General features: G+C 48.5%; 1 protein-coding gene across 1 annotated transcript in view; it reads right to left on the minus strand.

Annotated features, from left to right (window-relative positions):
* Positions 1-19,509, minus strand: part of DGKZ (diacylglycerol kinase zeta) — a 759,825-nt gene that overhangs the window by 653,655 nt on the left and 86,661 nt on the right. The window contains exon 3 of the mRNA XM_085646692.1: positions 400-498. Within this exon, the coding sequence (XP_085502818.1) occupies positions 400-498 (99 nt within the window). The remainder of the gene's footprint in view (positions 1-399; positions 499-19,509) is intronic.

The raw sequence follows: 19,509 nt of genomic DNA on the forward strand, positions 1-19,509 counted from the left end.
GCATAACCATGCACTAGCAAGCAGGAGTAGGCATGGCGATTCAGGAAGAGTCAGGAGGCATGAACAGCCAGGAGATGGTATAGGAAGGGAGGAGAAGGCATCAACAGGTATTAGAGAGCAGGCAACAGCAGACAAGAAGAGGCAGGTGTAGGCATGAAGAAACGGGAGCAGGTACGAACAGGCAGGAGCAGGAATTAGCAGAGATTAAGAGGCAGGAGCAGGTATAAAATAACAGGAGAAGATACAAACAGACAGGCATCAGCAAGCACAAGCACCAAGCAGCTAGAGACAGTCAGACGCTGATCAGAGAGCAGGCAGGGAAGAAGGTAAATCTGGGGTAGTTCTTGATCAGCGTTGCCACTACCAGGGCTAAAGCAAGCCAATAAAAAAGCCACGTACTTATACACGGCCGGCCTGTGCTGCAGGGTCCGGGGTCCGCGGCGGCCATGATGCAGCCCGAGCAGGCATGGAAGGATGGCTTTGTAGGGCAGGTGCAGTCTGGGGACACAGAGAGAGGCGTCATCGACAAGGACAAGGACAAGGGGTGCATCAAGACAATGGAAGGGGCCACCACCAGACAATCGCGCCCCATGATTGAAGTGGGTCTGCTGTGGGACAGACAAGCCACTGCACGATCCACAGACCCGCTGCAGCATCACAGCTATCACAGGGATACCACAAGAGAGTGGCAACGCAAAACAAACCCACTGACCCGCTGCAGCATCACACCCATGACAGGCATGGCACGAGAGAGTGGCAACGCAACACCAACCCACTGACCCGCTGAAGCATCACACCCATAACGGGCATGGCACGAGAGAGTGGCAACACAACACCAACCCACTGAAGCATCATAGCCATGGCAGGCATGACACAAGAGAGTGGCAATGCAACACAAACCCACAGCCCTGCTGCAGCATCATAGCCATAGCAGGCATGGCACGAGAGAGTGGCAATCCAACACAAACCCAACGACCCGCTGCAGCATCACACCCATAACGGGCATGGCATGAGAGAGTGGCAATCCAACACAAACCCACTGACCCAATGAAGCATCACACCCATGACGGGCATGGCATGAGAGAGTGGCAATCCAACACAAACCCAAGACCCGCTGCAGCATCACAAACAACAGGCATGGCACGAGAGAGTGGCAACGCAACACAAACCCAAGACCCGCTGCAGCATCACACACATGGCAGGCATGGCACGAGAGAGTGGCAACGCAACACAAACCCACTGACCCGCTGCAGCATCACACACATGACAGGCATGGCATGAGAGAGTGTAAATCCAACACAAACCCAAGACCCGCTGCAGCATCACACACATGACAGGCATGGCATGAGAGAGTGGCAATGCAACAACAACCCACTGACCCGCTGCAGCATCACACACATGACAGGCATGGCACGAGAGAGTGGCAATGCAACAACAACCCACTGACCCGCTGCAGCATCACACCCATGATGGGCATGGCATTAGAGAGTGGCAATCCAACACAAACCCAAGAACCGCTGCAGCATCACACCCATGACAGGCACGGCATGAGAGAGTGGCAATGCAACACAAACCCACTGACCCGCTGAAGCATCACACCCATGACAGGCATGGCATGAGAGAGTGGCAATGCAACACAAACCCACTGACCCGCTGAAGCATCACACCCATGACAGGCATGGCATGAGTGAGTGGCAATCCAACACAAACCCACAGACCCGCTGCAGTATCATAGGCATGGCAGGCATGACACAAGAGAGTGGCAATGAAACACAAACAACTGCAGCATCACAGGCATGGCACGTGAGAGTCGCAATGCAACAGAAACCCACTGACCCGCTGCAGTATCATAGGCATGCCAGGCATGACACGAGAGAGTGGCAATGAAACACAAACCCACTCACCCGCTGCAGTATCATAGGCATGGCAGGCATGACACAAGAGAGTGGCAATGAAACACAAACAACTGCAGCATCACAGGCATGGCACGTGAGAGTCGCAATGCAACAGAAACCCATTGACCCGCTGCAGTATCATAGGCATGCCAGGTCTTATGATATAATACCAAACCGATACAAACCCACTAAAAGAGCCACAGCCACACAACCAGCTCCACTGTATAGTACTGAACCGGTACAAACCCACTGTAAGCACTGTAGCGACTCAAACAAATCCAGGAACAGCTGCTGAACTGTACACTACCACCCCAATACCAACTTACATCGCGTTACAGAACACCACCCACTGCAAAACACCCAGACCAACTACATTCGACCTGCTCTAGCACCACTGGCCCAGTGCTGAGTGTGCAACACACCAACTGCCAACCACAAGTCATAGCCCACAGCACCAACCTACACCTAAAAAACGAACCCAACACACACAGTCAGAGGTTCTTATGATAACTAGACCACTTATAAACACCAAATAACAAACCTGAACCCACACAGACACAGACCTTTAGATGTCCAACACCTCTCATCTATAGGCCACTACAGTAGTCCACAGTCACCCACGATGAGAAGGTATATATTTATATTTATATATGTACATATATATATATATATATATATATATATATATATATATATATATATAGTATAGCTGCAAGGTTTTTATTTTTGAACACCCAGCACTACCGCCATGAAGCGTTTCAGCCTCCAGGAGGCCTTGATCACATGACGCGCATGAGGAGTGTACCCACTCTAAATAGACAGCCTGCAATTTGATACATGCAAATTAGCAAGAACATTTAAGGATTTAAGGCACTGCAATAATTGAAATATCTATTGATTCATGAACATGAAAATTAATTAAAAGCACCAAAATCAATTTTAGAGATATACAAGAATAAAAAAAAAACATTAAATGTCAATATTCAAAGTGCAAGGTGCAAGGTGACACAACCCAAGGGGGTTAAACATTTTAGGATATGTATTGAAATCATATTGTCTGTCTTACAAAACATAAAACCCCATGAATAATTAAAATATTAATTAATTCATAAATATCTAAAAATGTTAAAACAACTCAATGCAAATAAAAGAATTACAAAATGACAAACCATGGATTAAAAGTTGCTATTTGGTTCTGCGATTAGTATCTAGAATATATACAATATCTGAATATTGGTCAGAACAGTTGGTGTGTACTTCATCACCATGCACACTCTCCTATTACGTCGTGTGCTATGTCAAACCCTGCCTTTGTGTATATCCCTGTTCCATCAACCTATATATATAACCCTGCAACAAGAATGAGTAGTAAATAGAATATTCCACAGCAGCATCGGCGTCAACACCTAAAAAGTGTTACACTTTGTGAAACAAAGACAGACATCGCACAATGACGTTGCAACAAACACAACCAGGCTAGCTAGGTTGAGGGCTCCTAGACATAAATACCACATGCGAAAGAAATGCAGATCCCAACTCTGGCCACCAGGTGGCAGCATAAGCTTTAGATTAACACATTCTGTTCTTTCCTCGGAAGGGGACATCAAAGGTCTGTTCAGGTCTCGCCTTTAGACAGAATTCAGCTTGTCCTGAAGACCTGATGTGTGCGACACCAATACGTAAGAGTGCACTATGGGCTGACACAAAGCTGCCTTTCTTGTCATCGCATCTGCTTGCGCCTTTTCCAGTGCCTTTCCGTCCCTTGCTTCTGGTGGCCCCTCCCCTTTAGTACAGTTTCTGTAGCATCCTTTTGATTGAATGACGTGTATCCTTCCATTCTCAGATAAACAGAAGGGCAACCCCGAAATTGGAAGGGACCTGGGGTAAATATATGAGGTCAAAGCAACAGTGATCCCCGGATTCAAATTATAAGAATAAATACCTCCGTTCAGGGGAGTGAACTAACGCTGGTATGAACGGTGTTCTGTCCATTCAGAAAGTGAATGAGAAATAAAGATGCCATTAAATCTTGTTTTTATCTTCACACATCTGCTGTCTGTTCAAGGACAGAGGTCAAATGTCCCTTTGTCTTTTTTATTTTCTGATTGTTGTTCTATCCTGGAAAATGGTGTTTCCTGTTCTTTCTCTTATTACAGCTAGGGTTTTTGTCAAGTGAGCTGTCTGACAATCAGTGTGAAAGGCTGCAAGGTGTCAGTTTTTTTTTAATTCTAACACAGCATTAAAAAGCTTGTAAATGAACAGTACGAGTATTTCAAACTATATCAGAAATTCTTTTTAAAAAACTTTTTTTTCTTTTGGCAATTCAGAAGTGTGATGCAACCAAAGATTTAAATAGAAGCAGAACACTTTACTTGGTGTTGTGCAAATGACAAATATTTGCAGAAAGTTGATTTCCAAACATTATACAGTAGATCGTTTTATCAGTAAAACCACGTCACTGGGAAATGTTGTGGCCATTTCAATGGAATATCTGCAGAATGCAAATAAGTGTGCGACCACTTCATGCTTCGGGTGTGTATTTATTAAAATCGACAGTTTTAAAACATGATTTGAGAAACGTTCCCGCCCATCCCTGATGACAATGCAGTTAATGAACTAAGAGGGAAGTCAGCGGTCATGTGTACCCTGTGTGTGGCTAGATTTGCGTTGTAGATGGAAAAATGTTTTGTTTATTAAATCAAACAAAAGAGTTTTCTGCGCACCAGACGTGCTGCACTCGCTTTTGGAGGTGCTCTCATATGTGATAAAGGCGGCTCAGTGAATTAAAATATCTGCCCATGACCACATACTTTGAGACCAGTTTATGGGTCGAGAGCATTATAATTAAGTTGATTTAATTATTTAAGTCACTAGACCTGCAGGTTTAGTTACATTTGTATTATTTTTGGAGGCCTGCACATTTAAGTACATTAATTGCGGCCTTGTACAATATGGAACTGCAATAAAGATGCATAAATTACAAAGTCGACAGTGTTTCAATCTGGTTAAATTGAGGGATCATGAGCAGGACCCAAACGATTTGGAGAACACAGAGTCAGAAAAGCAATAGAGAGGAAATAAAGACACAGCAATATAGAGCATTGTGTGACGAGTAAATAAAATAAAAAATAAAAACTTCCACACCTCCTTCATACACTATACATGGGGCTACACTGGGCCTTTTTTCTTGGGCAATGCTGATCATTATCAGTAAACAGGCATTTTCTTTTTTTTGCTAATGGTGTTCAACATCAACAACAAGCACTGGTAAAGTCAAAAGGTTGTTTAGTGCCTTCCAAAGGTCAGATGTGCCGGCTTTGCCAATGATTATTTTCTAAATTGGTGATGGCTTTCTTTACTGAACACTGAGTGAGAGTGATAGCAGCGCCAGCGGGATGAGACAATGTGTACTCGCTGGTGCAGTCGATAATATCGCAGGAGAGGAGGGGCAAATATTTAGTGGGGCGCAGACTGCAGCAGTTCCTGGCTTCACCTGGTAAAGTGTCAAATGTGGCATACGTCCACCCGCGCCAACATCCAGATGGGAGTTCAATGCCACGGGCATCTTATACGCACTTTACACGTGCGCAAAAAAATAATAATCCAGTAGCATGAACTTTTTATGTTTTTTTGGGGGGGAGGGGGTGCGTAATAAGGAACGGGGGAATTAGATTTTGCTTCAGACTTTACAACTGAAACAATTTGGTACCAGGGTAAGCAGGGTGGAAATGGTTGAGGAAACTAAATTCAATGTGTATCGATTATAAACTGTTTAAAGTGATCTAAAAAATAAAAAAAGTCCTATTTTATGAAAAATGTTTTAAAATGTAGAACAAACTGAGCATTTCTTTTTATAGTGTATTAATAAAAACGGGACGTATTCATTTACCTCAAACCTTCTCGCATCCCTCCCATTTTAGAAGCTAAGACAGCATATTCTCTGCATTTCTTATAGAACGCTGGACGTCCTTAGTCTGGCTCTAGCCCGGCCCTTGTCCCATGGGGCTCTCAAACCACAGTCGAGCCGGGCCAGCCGCTCAGGCAGCGCTTACTAAAAATTTTAAAGTGTGCTTTTCGATGAAACTTTTCCCACTGCACTTGCATTTACAATAAAGTGCACGTTAGGTCTCTCAGTCTGAGCCGCAGACTCCCAGGGTGGGGATCCCCGTGGCCCCCTCCTTCGCTGATCTATTGAGTTAGCTTTATCGCCACTCGTTAACTCTCCAGAAAGACTTTTGTTACATCAGGAAAGGTTGGTGAGATTTACATAAATGGTGTATTTTATTCCACTTAAATGCTACTCCATATAGAATAGCCAGATTCATTGTAACACATTTAAGTTAATAGATTCGAATTATTCAATTTATTTTGTATATTTGGTCTTTTGAGACTAAATCATCGTGATGTAAATATATATATATATTTAATCTACTATAGTGTCGGATTTGTAGCTGTGTGGTATATATACTTTGCAGGTGCTCTCTACTGAGGATAGTGAACTAAGACCACGGCCACTGGAATTATGCGGCATGGGAGGGTTAAATTATGCGGCAGGTTTGAGTAAAATATGCAGCAAGAAAGTGCAAATTATACCTCATTATGCAGCACATTTTGTAATAGTATTACTTCAGTATTTTGTCATTTTTAGGTCTCGCCTGGCGTTAGCAGCGCGCATGCGCTGACTCGCTATGCGAGGGCTTCTTGGAATCAATACGGTTCCAGAAGTCGTGTCTCTGCTCCGCCCCTAATTTTGATTCGCGAGCGTTGTTTGTCGTCATTTATTATGCCAAACAGAGTTCCTTGATTTGACTGGAGGGTTTTTAGTCCCTCCTGGTTGCCACCCTGTCCTCTTTAGGCCCCGCCCACCGGGATTGGATGTTTTACTGGCGGCGTGAGACGGTGGGTTTAATATTTACTTTAGGCACTTTTTTCTTTACTATTGCATGCGTCTTGCGTGTCTTCAGGTGCGGTGTCTTGCGTGTGTGATGCATTTTCTTTATTACTGCCATCTTGTAAGTATACGCTTGAGGCGCGGTGTCTTGCGTGTGGGCTGCATTTTGTTACTTACTTACTGTTTAACTGAATGATTTTTTTGATCGTGAGACGGTGAGTTTAACTGCTTGCATTGCAAGCACAATTTTTTCTTGTGTGTTAAGCACTTCATGAAGTGCCTGTGTCCTCAAGCAGTCTCCCTCGTGTACTTTTCTCCCTATGCACTTGTGTTGCTCTTTGTTGCCTAAGTGCGTCTTCCTGCCTGTTGCTCTCCCTCGTGCTTCTCCCCATTACCTTTCCACGCATTCCGTGTTATTTCCCTTAACCCCCATTTTGATTCTCCATATCTGTGTTTGTTTCACCTACAGTCCTACTCTCCTCTGTGTTGCTTATGCCCACCTCCCACCCTCCCCGCGTTGCGTCCATTTTCCCCGTCTTCCTTCGTGATGCTTCTACGTCCCCTGTTGCTTGTGTCCCAAGCCCCCCTACTTGCTTTGAATCAAAACAAAAAACGTTCGAACACCCAGACCCCAAGAAGGCACTCCGTGCACAGAGAGGCCAAGGATTGGATGATCATGTCATGTGACCTACTGACATGCACCGTGAGACACTTGCGTTGTATTCAGCTTCAACTAGAGATCTCAGTCGTGCCCGGTTATGAACATCCATCCACAGCTGAGCACACCCAGACACCGAGAAGGCACTCCGAGCACAGTATGCCCTGTACACGCATTGAAAATGCAATAGGTCTCGCCTTTGATTAAGTTAAAGCCATTTGCTTTGCTAATGGTATTGTATAGCAAAGGCGAGACCTATTGCATTTTTAATACTTGTTAAACTTGTTAACACTATCTGGGCATTAGCTGCACCTCATTAGTACAAGTGTAATACCCAAATATAAAATTAAGCCACAGAAAGATGACCAGTCAACCTTTACAAAGGAGCTGGCACTGCACGGTAACATGAGTCACTGCCTTTTTACTAACTTTTGGACTGTTTACACTAGATTTTTTTTTTTTTGCGGCAGACAGTGTATTTTGTGGCAAATACGGCCAATCTACAGTTATGCGAAAATCGCTGCGGCCGTACAATCGCATAATTCCAGGGGCCTCAACTGAGACTAATGCAGAGAGCAGGGCTGAAATCTCGGCAGCCCCATCTCACGAAACTGTGTTCTCCCAGTCACATCACTCAAGTTAGCGGAATGCCGCATTTGGGAGCGCCTTGTAGTAATTCACTTCAAAGTGTGTCCAATAGGAAACCTTTCTTGAATATGGTTTAACTGACTAGCAAATATTTATTTCTGCGTTGATTTAATTCCGCCTAATTACAAAGAAATAGGTTTTCCACACCAGATTTTACTGGGTGTGAAGGAAGCTCCCCTTATGTATCCAGCTGGTAAACTGAGGTAGAAACATGCATGAAGATTTGTCTGCAGCGGTCAGACCTTATTCTGCGTTACATTTTTCTACCACAGAGGGTGAGGGGGCATACACCTATCTTCTGGATAAAAACGACCCCTTTCCTCCTCTATGTACAACGTATCTCTGCATGTACAAAGTGTCTCCGCATGTACAAAGTGTCTCCACATGTACAAAGTGTCTCCGCATGAACAAAGTATCTCTGTATGTACAAAGTATCTCTGCATGTACAAAGTGTCTCTGCATGTACAAAGTGTCTCTGCATGTACAACATGCCTCCGCATGTACATTTCTCCGCATGTACAAAGTGTCTCTGCATGTACAAAGTGTCTCCGCGTGTGCAAAGTGTCTCCGCGTGTGCAAAGTGTTTCTGCATGTACAAAGTGTCTCCGCGTGTACAAAGTGTCTCCGCATGTATAAATTGTCTCCGCATGTACAATTGCCTCCGCGTGTACAAAGTGTCTCGGCATGTACAAAGTGTCTCCCCATGTACAAAGTATCTAAGCATGCAGTGTCTCCACGTGAACATAGTGTACCTGAATGCAAAGTGCCTCTGTGTACACGTCCACAAAGTGCCCTGCGCTGTGATAACCAGAAGCTGGTCACCCTACATAGCACAGATGTCTTAGTTCTCCAACTAGATGGATGGTTGGGAGAAGAGGCAGCAGGGTATTATTATTCAAGGGGATCTCTGACAAGGTAACTAGATGTCACATGCACTACTAATTAATGCAGGTGTAGAATATGTGTGCATGCCACAGTAGCTACAGCAGTGCCTACACCTGTCCGCAGTAAGTGCTTGTGCCTACAGAGCTCAGACCACATCAAACTGGGGAAGCGAGGTCACTGTAGCTACAGCAGTGCCTATACCCTTCCAGGGTAAGTGCTGGTGCCTAGAGGGCTAAGTTCACCTCAAACTGGGAAAGCAAGGTCACTGTAGCTACAGAAGTGCCTATGCCCTTCCAGGGTAAGTGCTGGTGCCTACAGAGCTAAGTTCACCTCAAACTGGGGAAGCAAGGTCACTGTAGCTACAGCAGTGCCTATACCCTTCCAGGGTAAGTGCTGGTGCCTACAGAGCTAAGATCACCTCAAACTGGGGAAGCAAGGTCACTGTAGCTACAGCAGTGCCTATACCCTTCCAGGGTAAGTGCTGGTGCCAACAGAGCTAACATCACCTTAAACTGTGGAAGCGAGAGCACTGTAGCTACAGCAGTGCCTATGCCCTTCCAGGGTAAGTGCCGGTGCCTACAGAGCTAAGTTCACCTCAAACTGGGGAAGCAAGGTCACTGTAGCTACAGCAGCAGTGTCTATGCCTTTCGAGGGTAAGTGTTTGTGCCCACAGAGCTCAGACCACATCAAACTGGGGAAGGGGGGGGCACTGTACCAACAGCAGTGCCTATACCCTTAAAGGGTAAGTGCTGGTGCCTACAGAGCTAAGTTCACCTCAAACTGGGGAAGCGAGGTCACTGTAGCTACAGCAGTGCCTATGCCCTTCCGGGATAAGTGCTGGTGCCTACAGAGCTACGCTCATCTCAAACTGGGGAAGCAAGGTCACTGTAGCTACAGCAGCAGTGCCTATGCCTTTTGAGGGTAAGTGCTGGTGCCGACAGAGCTCAGACCACATCAAACTGGAGTGGGGGGGGGGCAATGTACCAACAGCAGTGCCTATACCCTTCCAGGGCAAGTGCTGGTGCCTACAGAGCTAAGTTCACCTCAAACTGGGGAAGTGAGTTCACTGTAGCTACAGCAGTGCCTATCCCTTTGAGGGTAAGTGCTGGTGCCTACAGAGCTAAGTTCATCTCAAACTGGGGAAGCGAGGTCACTGTAGCAACAGCAGTGCCTATGCCCTTCCAGGGTAAGTGCTGGTGCATACAGAGCTAAGATCACCTCAAACTGGAGAAGCGAGGTCACTGTAGCTACAGCAGTGCCTATGCCCTTCCAGGGTAAGTGCTGGTGCCTACGAGCTAACATCACCTCAAACTGGGGAAGCAAGGTCACTGTAGCTACAGCAGTGCCTATAACCTTCCAGGGTAAGTGCTGGTGCCTAGAGGGCTAAGTTCACCTCAAACTGGGGAAGCGAGAGCACTGTAGCTACAGCAGTGCCTATGCCCTTCCAGGGTAAGTGCCGGTGCCTACAGAGCTAAGTTCACCTCAAACTGGGGAGGAAAGGTCACTGTAGCTACAGCAGCAATGCCTATACCTTTCGAGGGTAAGTGCTGGTGTCCACAGAGCTCAGACCCCATCAAACTGGGGAAGAGTGGCTATGTACCAACAGCAGTGCCTATGTCCTTCCAAGGTAAGCACTGGTGCTTGCAGATTTCAGTCCTGCTCTTACAGGGGCGGGAAGTCACTGCTCTTGGAGCAGTGCCTATGCACCGTCTAGTAAAAAAGTAGATGCCATGGGGAGCTCAGCTCCTAGAATGGAGGAGGGACATCACTGTAGCTAATACAGTGCCTATGCCCTTCCAGGTTAAGTGCTGATGCCTGCAGACCCGAGCTCCATTCAGACTGGGGAAAGGAGGCCACTCTAGCTACAGCAGTGCTTATGCACTACCAGGGTAAGTGTTGTTGGTTGCAGCACTCAGTCCCACTCACTCTGGGACAGGAACATCTCTGCACCCACCCAAAGCAGTGCCTATGAGCTTGCTGGTGTATGAGCTGGTACCTTTCAGAGCTCAACTCACATCAGACTAGCATAAGGAGGTTGCTGCATCTAGAGAATTGCCTATGCCCTCTCTAGAGTAAGTGCCCGCAGAGCTCAGTCCGTTCCAGACTGGGGTAGGGAATGGACTGTGGCTACTGCAGTGCCTTTGCCCTCTCTTGGGTGAGTGTCGTGCCTGTGGGAGCTCAGTCCCCACCAGACTGGGGAAGGGAATGGACTGTAGCTAGAGCAGTGCCTATGCCCTCTCCAGGGTAAGTGTCTGTGCCTACAGAGCTCAGTCAGTGCCAGACTGGGGAAGGGAATGGTCTGTGCCTAGAGCAGTGCCTTTGCCCTCCTTAGAGTAAGTGTCAGTGCCTGCAGAGCTCAGTCCCCCCCAGACTGGGGAATGGAATGGTCTGTGCCTAGAGCAGTGCCTTTGCCCTCTCCAGGGTAAGTGTCAGTGCCCGCAGAGCTCAGTCCCCGCCAGACTGGGGAAGGGAATGGACTGTGCCTAGAGCAGTGCCTTTGCCCTCTCTAGGGTAAGTGTCAGTGCCTGCAGAGCTCAGTCCCTGCCAGACTGGGGAAGGGAATGGACTGTGCCTAGAGCAGTGCCTTTGCCCTCTCCAGGGTGTCAGTGCCCGCAGAGCTCACTCCTTGCCAGACTGGGGAAGGGAATGGACTGTGCCTAGAGCAGTGCCTTTGCCCTCTCTAGGGTAAGTGTCAGTGCCCGCAGAGCTCAGTCCCCGCTAGACTGGGGAAGGGAATGGACTGTGCCTAGAGCAGTGCCTTCACCCTCTCTTGGGTAAGTGCGTGCAGAGCTCAGTTAGTGCCAGACTGGGGAATGGAATGTGGCTAGAGCAGTGCCTTTGCCCTCTCTAGGGTGAGTGTCATGCCTGGGGGAGCTCAGCCCCCATCAGACTAGGCAGGGAGGTCAATGTGGCTAGAGGAGTACCTGTGCTCCCACTAGGCGCTGGGGGTCTATGCTTCCATCTGCTGCAAAGTCATTCTGTCCCCATGCATTTTTTGCTGACTGGTTCTGGTGGTAGCGGACTCTGACTGACCCAAGGCTCAGCCTAACCAGGCCCAGGGCCAGTGCTACACTGAAAAGACACGTAGAATACAGTAAAACACCTACATATTCTAGGGTACACTAGGGGTTAGGGTACCCCTATGATTGGCATGACCTCCCATATAAGGCCCTAGTATATAATAGGGCCGGGGGATTGAACCTACCTTTAACTTCTTAGTATATAAGGCATTGCAGTTTAGAGGCCAGCAGCCTTTTTGCACTTGAACATGTTCACTGCTGAGGCCTGAAGTCAGTTTAAAAGCAGCCCTATGTTGCAGGATTGCTTTTAAAAAAATGTAAAATGTTCCTAAACTCAACTTTGGTGTTTGGGGCATTTGAAAATTAATAAAATACAAGATGTTGACATATTAGGTAACCACGGGGTCTCCCCTAGGTGTCCAAAGGGTGTGGGGCCAGGTACTTATAAGGAGGACTCTTTTAAAAGAGGTTTTATATGACTTGGGGAAATTGCCCATTTCACTCCACACATTGTAGTAAAGTGCTTCCCAAAATCGACGTTTGTGCTAGGAGCACTGTGGAGGGAGGATGTGCAATATGTTTACATATTCAGAACCCCTAGAGTCTCCCCTGGGTGTTGCAGTGGCGGGGGGTCTCATAGATATAGGCAGGGTCCTTATAATTGTTTGCGAAATTGCCCAGTTAATTTTCCTCTTTGCAGATCCCCATCCACAAAGGTTAACATGGCAAGAAGTTATTAATTAATAACTAATGCAAGGAATTGTGGAAAATATCATTCAAGGACTTAGTCGAATGGTATTGATAAATCCAACTATATGATATTGTTGAATTTATCCTAAAATATACAGACAAGAAGTTATAAGACGTTCTTGTCTGAAGGCCAAAATCCAGCCTTCCAGAATTCTGCTCTGATTGGTCAGAGTTAAGTGGATTAGCCAGGTGGCTTTACAAGGTGATAAGTAGCCCCTTGGGTGAAGGAGCCATTCTAGGAGGAGAGGGTTCTGCTACATAGGAATGCTAGCGCAAGTGGGAGGGTTGTAAACAATAATCTTCAAAAGAAGAAGACAAGCAGGAGAAGCCAGTTTCATTTACACCCCTACTCACTGAACCCAGCCAGATGGCAGGCTTAAGGGAGGAATGTGCAGAGGCCAGGGGGGGAGAGAATATTTAGATGAGCCATCCTGGAGGATGGTTTAGCCAGCTCTTGCCTCTCTGCTGGGACCTCAGCCAAATTGAATTTTTTAGGAATAGTGGTTTCTGGAAATGGTCATGCTCTGGGGTGTTGCCCTGCAACTCATTGGACAAGAGTGCCCTCCTGCTTGACTCCAGAAAACACGGATTAAGTATCTGAGAGGGACAGTGCCTCTCGGCTCTGCTGCTTGTAACTGAGAGAAGGAGGATTTCCTTGCTGGAAACTTGATTTGCACCATCAAGCCCTGCGTTCTGACTGACTGAGCCTGTTGCATTATCTTGAACTACAGCCCTCTGGATGTACCTTGCTTCAAGAGCAATAAAGAGTGGGCTCCATGCAAGTTACACGTTGACAGAGCCCTCCAACATCAACTCCAACAAGAGTCCCCAGCCTGGAGTGCATCCAGTGGACTTTTGAGGGTGTTGTCTAGGTGCATTGTGGGAATTGTGGTCTACCCTTTCATGGACCATCTTGGAGATTCCAGACCCTTGGATTGTGTTTTGGACATTTTGGACCCTCAAGAGGAACTTCAGGAAGACGTTCCAGAGGGTTGGGAAAGTTTGGTGAACTTTTGTGAAAAGTCTCCATAGACCAGACCAGAGTCTCACAGAAAGACAATCCGGCGAACCTTCACCGAATCTTGCCTGCTGGAGGAGGCTGCACAATGTCTGGTGAGATATCCTCCAGAAAAGTTTCTAAGTGTGTAGGTAAAATCTTGACTGTGGCCTCACCTTTAGTGTATCCGACCAGGGTTCCATCGCAGTTGTCCTTAAACTTTGACTTTGTCCTAGTGCGAGGCGATCAAATGCCCGGACGTGGCACTATGGGATTCTAAGCATTTGAAAGTGTTTAATGTTAAAAATTCATATCTCTGGTTCTCTACAGTGATTTTTTTTTCCATGTGGGTGCGATTTTTAAGGTAAAAATATTTCCTATTTTTATAAATTGGTGTTGGGTTGTTATTGTCTGTTGTGTCTTATTTATTGAATTGGTGTTTTTGGTAAACAACGTTTACCACAAATCTTTTTCCCCACAGGGAATCACAACGCGGTCGTAATAACGACCGCGTTGTGATTCCGCATACCATTACGCCGCAAGTCGGAACAACGACTTGCAGAGGGGGGGGTGGGGTAGGTGTTGGATTTAAAATCCAACACCTTCCCTATTGTCCGCACAAACTGGGGTTGGAATAGTAAATTATACTATTCCAACATCCAGCGCCCCCAGTCCGCAAGTCGTTGTTCCGACTTGCGAAGTAATGGTATGCAGAATCACAACGCGGTCGTTGTAAAGACAGCGTTGTAATTCCATATGGGGAAAAAGAATGCGGGATAACAACACACATTCGGTGTTTATTACATGCTTTACATACCTGTCTCTGAAGTTAAGCCTGCCTGCTCGCAGCCACGCTACCAAGGGTTTAGCATGGCAATAATTTTCGGAGACCAATTCTGAGCCCTGAACTGAGTTAGTGGCCTTATTGCCAGGGTCAGATGAATATTTGCCACTACTATTAACCCACCTTCCAACACCATCAAACTGGAACAAGGAGTTCAATGCCGCTAGAGCCGTGCCTACGTCTTATCTAGGGTGAGTGTTGGTGCTGGGGGATTTCAGACCCTATCGAGCTAGGGAAAGGCGTTCAATGCCGCTAGAGCAGTGCCTACGTCTTATCTAGGGTGAGTGTTGGTGCTGGGGGATTTCAGACCCTATCAAGCTAGGGAAAGGAGTTTAATGCCGCTAGAGCAGTGCCTACGCCTTATCTAGGGTGAGTGTCGGTGCTTGGGGATTTCAGACCCTATCGAGCTAGGGAAAGGAATTCAATGCCGCTAGAGCAGTGCCTACGCCTTATCTGGGGTGAGTGTTGGTGCTGGGGGATTTCAGAACCTATCCAGCTAGGGAAAGGAGTTCAATTTCGCTAGAGCAGTGCCTATGCCTTATCTAGGGTGAGTGTTGGTGCTTGGGGATTTCAGACCCTATCGAGCTAGGGAAATGAGTTCAATGCTGCTAGAGCAGTGCCTACGCCTAATCTAGGGTGAGTGTCGGTGCTTGGGGATTTCCGACCCTATCAAGCTAGGGAAAGGAGTTCAATGCCGCTAGAGCAGTGCCTACGCCTTATCTAGGGTGAGTGTCGGTGCTTGGGGATTTCAGACCCTATCGAGCTAGGGAAAGGAATTCAATGCCGCTAGAGCAGTGCCTATGCCTTATCTGGGGTGAGTGTCGGTGCTTGGGGATTTCAGACCCTATCGAGCTAGGGAAAGGATTTCAATGCCGCTAGAGCAGTGCCTACGCCTTATCTAGGGCGAGTGTCGGTGCTTGGGGATTTCAGACCATATCTAGCTAGGGAAAGGAGTTCAATGCCGCTAGAGCAGTGCCTACGCCTTATCTAGGGTGAGTGTTGGTGCTGGGGGATTTCAGACCCTATCGAGCTAGGGAAAGGAGTTCAATGTCGCTAGAGCAGTGCCTATGCCTTATCTAGGGTGAGTGTCGGTGCTTGGGGATTTCAGACCCTATCGAGCTAGGGAAAGGAGTTTAATGCCGCTAGAGCAGTGCCTACGTCTTATCTAGGGTGAGTGTTGGTGCTGGGGGATTTCAGACCCTATCGAGCTAGGGAAAGGAGTTCAATGCCGCTAGAGCAGTGCCTATGCCTTATCTAGGGTGAGTGTAGGTGCTTGAGGATTTCAGACCCTATCGAGCTAGGGAAAGGAGTTCAATGCCGCTAGAGCAGTGCCTACGCCTTATCTAGGGTGAGTGTTGGTGCTGGGGGATTTCAGACCCTATCGAGCTAGGGAAAGGCGTTCAATGCCGCTAGAGCAGTGCCTACGTCTTATCTAGGGTGAGTGTTGGTGCTGGGGGATTTCAGACCCTATCAAGCTAGGGAAAGGAGTTCAATGCCGCTAGAGCAGTGCCTACGCCTTATCTAGGGTGAGTGTCGGTGCTTGGGGATTTCAGACCCTATCAAGCTAGGGAAAGGATTCAATGCCGCTAGAGCAGTGCCTATGCCTTATCTAGGGTGAGTGTAGGTGCTTGAGGATTTCAGACCCTATCGAGCTAGGGAAAGGAGTTCAATGCCGCTAGAGCAGTGCCTACGCCTTATCTAGGGTGAGTGTTGGTGCTGGGGGATTTCAGACCCTATCGAGCTAGGGAAAGGCGTTCAATGCCGCTAGAGCAGTGCCTACGTCTTATCTAGGGTGAGTGTTGGTGCTGGGGGATTTCAGACCCTATCGAGCTAGGGAAAGGAGTTCAATGTCGCTAGAGCAGTGCCTACGCCATATGTAGGGTGAGTGTTGGTGCTGGGGGATTTCAGACCCTATCGAGCTAGGGAAAGGAGTTCAATGCCGCAGGAGCAGTGCCTATGCCTTATCTAGGGTGAGTGTCGGTGCTTGGGGATTTCAGACCCTATCGAGCTAGGGAAAGGAGTTTAATGCCGCTAGAGCAGTGCCTATGCCTTATCTAGGGTGAGTGTCAGTGCTTGGGGATTTCAGTCCCTATCAAGCTAGGGAAAGGCGTTCAATGCCGCTAGAGCAGTGCCTACGTCTTATCTAGGGTGAGTGTTGGTGCTGGGGGATTTCAGACCCTATCGAGCTCGGTAAAGGAGTTCAATGCCGCTAGAGCAGTGCCTACGCCTTATCTAGGGTGAGTGTCGGTGCTTGGGGATTTCAGACCCTATCAAGCTAGGGAAAGGAGTTCAATGCCGCTAGAGCAGTGCCTATGCCTTATCTAGGGTGAGTGTCGGTGCTTGGGGATTTCAGACCCTATCGAGCTAGGGAAAGGAGTTTAATGCCGCTAGAGCAGTGCCTACGTCTTATCTAGGGTGAGTGTTGGTGCTGGGGGATTTCAGACCCTATCGAGCTAGGGAAAGGAGTTCAATGCCGCTAGAGCAGTGCCTATGCCTTATCTAGGGTGAGTGTAGGTGCTTGAGGATTTCAGACCCTATCGAGCTAGGGAAAGGAGTTCAATGCCGCTAGAGCAGTGCCTACGCCTTATCTAGGGTGAGTGTCGGTACTTGGGGATTTCAGACCCTATCAAGCTAGGGAAAGGAGTTCACAGCGGCAATAGCAGTGCCTACGCCTTATCTAGGGTGAGTGTCGGTGCTTGGGGATTTCAGACCCTATCAAGCTAGGGAAAGGAGTTCAATGCCGCTAGAGCAGTGCCTACGCCTTATCTAGGGCGAGTGTCGGTGCTTGGGGATTCAGACCCGATCGAGCTAGGGAAAGGAGTTCAATGCCGCTAGAGCAGTGCCTACGCCTTATCTAGGGTGAGTGTTGGTGCTTGGAGATTTCAGACCCTATCGAGCTAGGGAAAGGAATTCAATGCCGCTAGAGCAGTGCCTACGCCTTATCTGGGGTGAGTGTCGGTGCTTGGGGATTTCAGACCCTATCGAGCTAGGGAAAGGAGTTCAATGCCGCTAGAGCAGTGCCTACGCCTTATCTAGGGCGAGTGTCGGTGCTTGGGGATTTCAGACCCTATCGAGCTAGGGAAAGGAGTTCAATGCTGCTAGAGCAGTGCCTATGCCTTATCTAGGGTGAGTGTAGGTGCTTGAGGATTTCAGACCCTATCGAGCTAGGGAAAGGAGTTCAATGCCGCTGGAGCAGTGCCTACGCCTTATCTAGGGCGAGTGTCGGTGCTTGGGGATTCAGACCCGATCGAGCTAGGGAAAGGAGTTAACAGCGGCATTAGCAGTGCTTTTGCCCGTTCCAGAGTGCAGGTGCCTAGTAGTGCTGAACTGCCAGGAGACTAGGGCTATAGTTGTGCCTACATAATTTGTCGAGTACGTATTGGTTCCTGTCTCCGATTACACTATCTGTCTGTGAGGGAGGGAGGGGGCTAGAGCATGCCAATGCCTGTAAGGGGTCACCCTATCTGTCTGTGAGAGGAAGGTGGCCAGAGCGGTGCCAGTGCCTGGAAGATATCACACTATCTGTCTGTGAGAGAGGGAGGTAGGTGGCTAGAGTGGTGCCAGTGCCTGGCAGGGGCAAACCTATCTGTCTGTGAGGGAGGGAGGGGGCTAGAGCATGTCAATGCCTGTAAGGGGTGAACCTATCTGTCTGTGAAAGGAAGGTGGCCAGAGCGGTGCCAGTGCCTGGAAGACGTCACACTATCTGTCTGTGAGAGAGGGAGGTAGGTGGCTAGAGTGGTGCCAGTGCCTGGCAGGGGTAAACCTATCTGTCTGTGAGGAAGGGAGGCGGCCAGTGCCTGGCAGAGGTCACCCTATCTGTCTGTGAGGGAGTGAGGTGGCTAGAGCATTACCAGTTCCTGGCAGGGGTAAACCTATCTGGCAGTGAGGGCCATGTGCAGGGCGGTGCAATACCACTAGACGTGCTGCGGCTGGGCACAGTACGTTTGTGCTCGGTCAGGTGGAATCAGGAGGGTGGCCCCAGGGATCTCCGGGCCCCTCGCATGTCCAATGTTGATGCCAGTGACCGATGGAAGCTCAGGCGCGCGCTGCGCAGTAAACATCTGCTTTGCTGCTATTACTGTGTCACAGCGGCTTCCTGTGGGATGTGACCATGGCGAGGGGAACCCCCCGAAGCTCATGTCCCCCCTCCCTACCCTTCAAAGGCCCATGCCCGCACATACACTGGTGACTTCCTTCACTGCCAGGAATCGGCACCCTCCAAGGCACAAAACAGCTTCTGTATTTATCATAGGCAGAGTGCTGGGCATGCAGATAACACTGACAGCGGCACCAGGAGCTCCGGGGCGATGGACCCGGTATACCTTCTATCACGGTTCAACCAATTGTAAGGCACTCTACTGTCAGCATCTGTGCCAGGGGGCTTCAGGGCTCAGTGCCAGCACTGTCACAGATGGGTATGGAGGGGCACATTACTGTGTCTGTACCAGAGGCTTCAGGGCTGGTACCAGCACCGTCACAGCTGGGTTTGGAGGGGTATCATACTGTGTCTGTACCAGGGGGCTTCAGTGCCCGGTGCCAGCACCGTCACAGTCTGGGTATGGAGGGGCACCTTACTGTGTCTGTACCAGGGGCTTTAGGGCTGGTACCAGCACCGTCACAGCTGGGTATGGAGGGGCACATTACTGTGTCTGTACGAGGGGGCTTCAGGGCTGGTACAAGCACCGTCACAGCTGGGTATGGAGGGGCACCTTACTGTGTCTGTACGAGGGGGCTTCAGGGCTGGTACAAGCACCGTCACAGCAGGGTATGGAGGGGCACCTTACTGTGTCTGTCACAGGGGGCTTCAGGGCTGGTACAAGCACCGTCACAGCTGGGTATGGAGGGGCACCTTACTGTGTCTGTCACAGGGGGCTTCAGGGCTGGTGCCAGCACCGTCACAGCAGGGTATGGAGGGGCACCT

The sequence above is a fragment of the Triturus cristatus genome, chromosome 3_1 (assembly GCF_964204655.1).
Source record: "Triturus cristatus chromosome 3_1, aTriCri1.1, whole genome shotgun sequence".
In the NCBI taxonomy this organism is placed as follows: domain Eukaryota; kingdom Metazoa; phylum Chordata; class Amphibia; order Caudata; family Salamandridae; genus Triturus; species Triturus cristatus.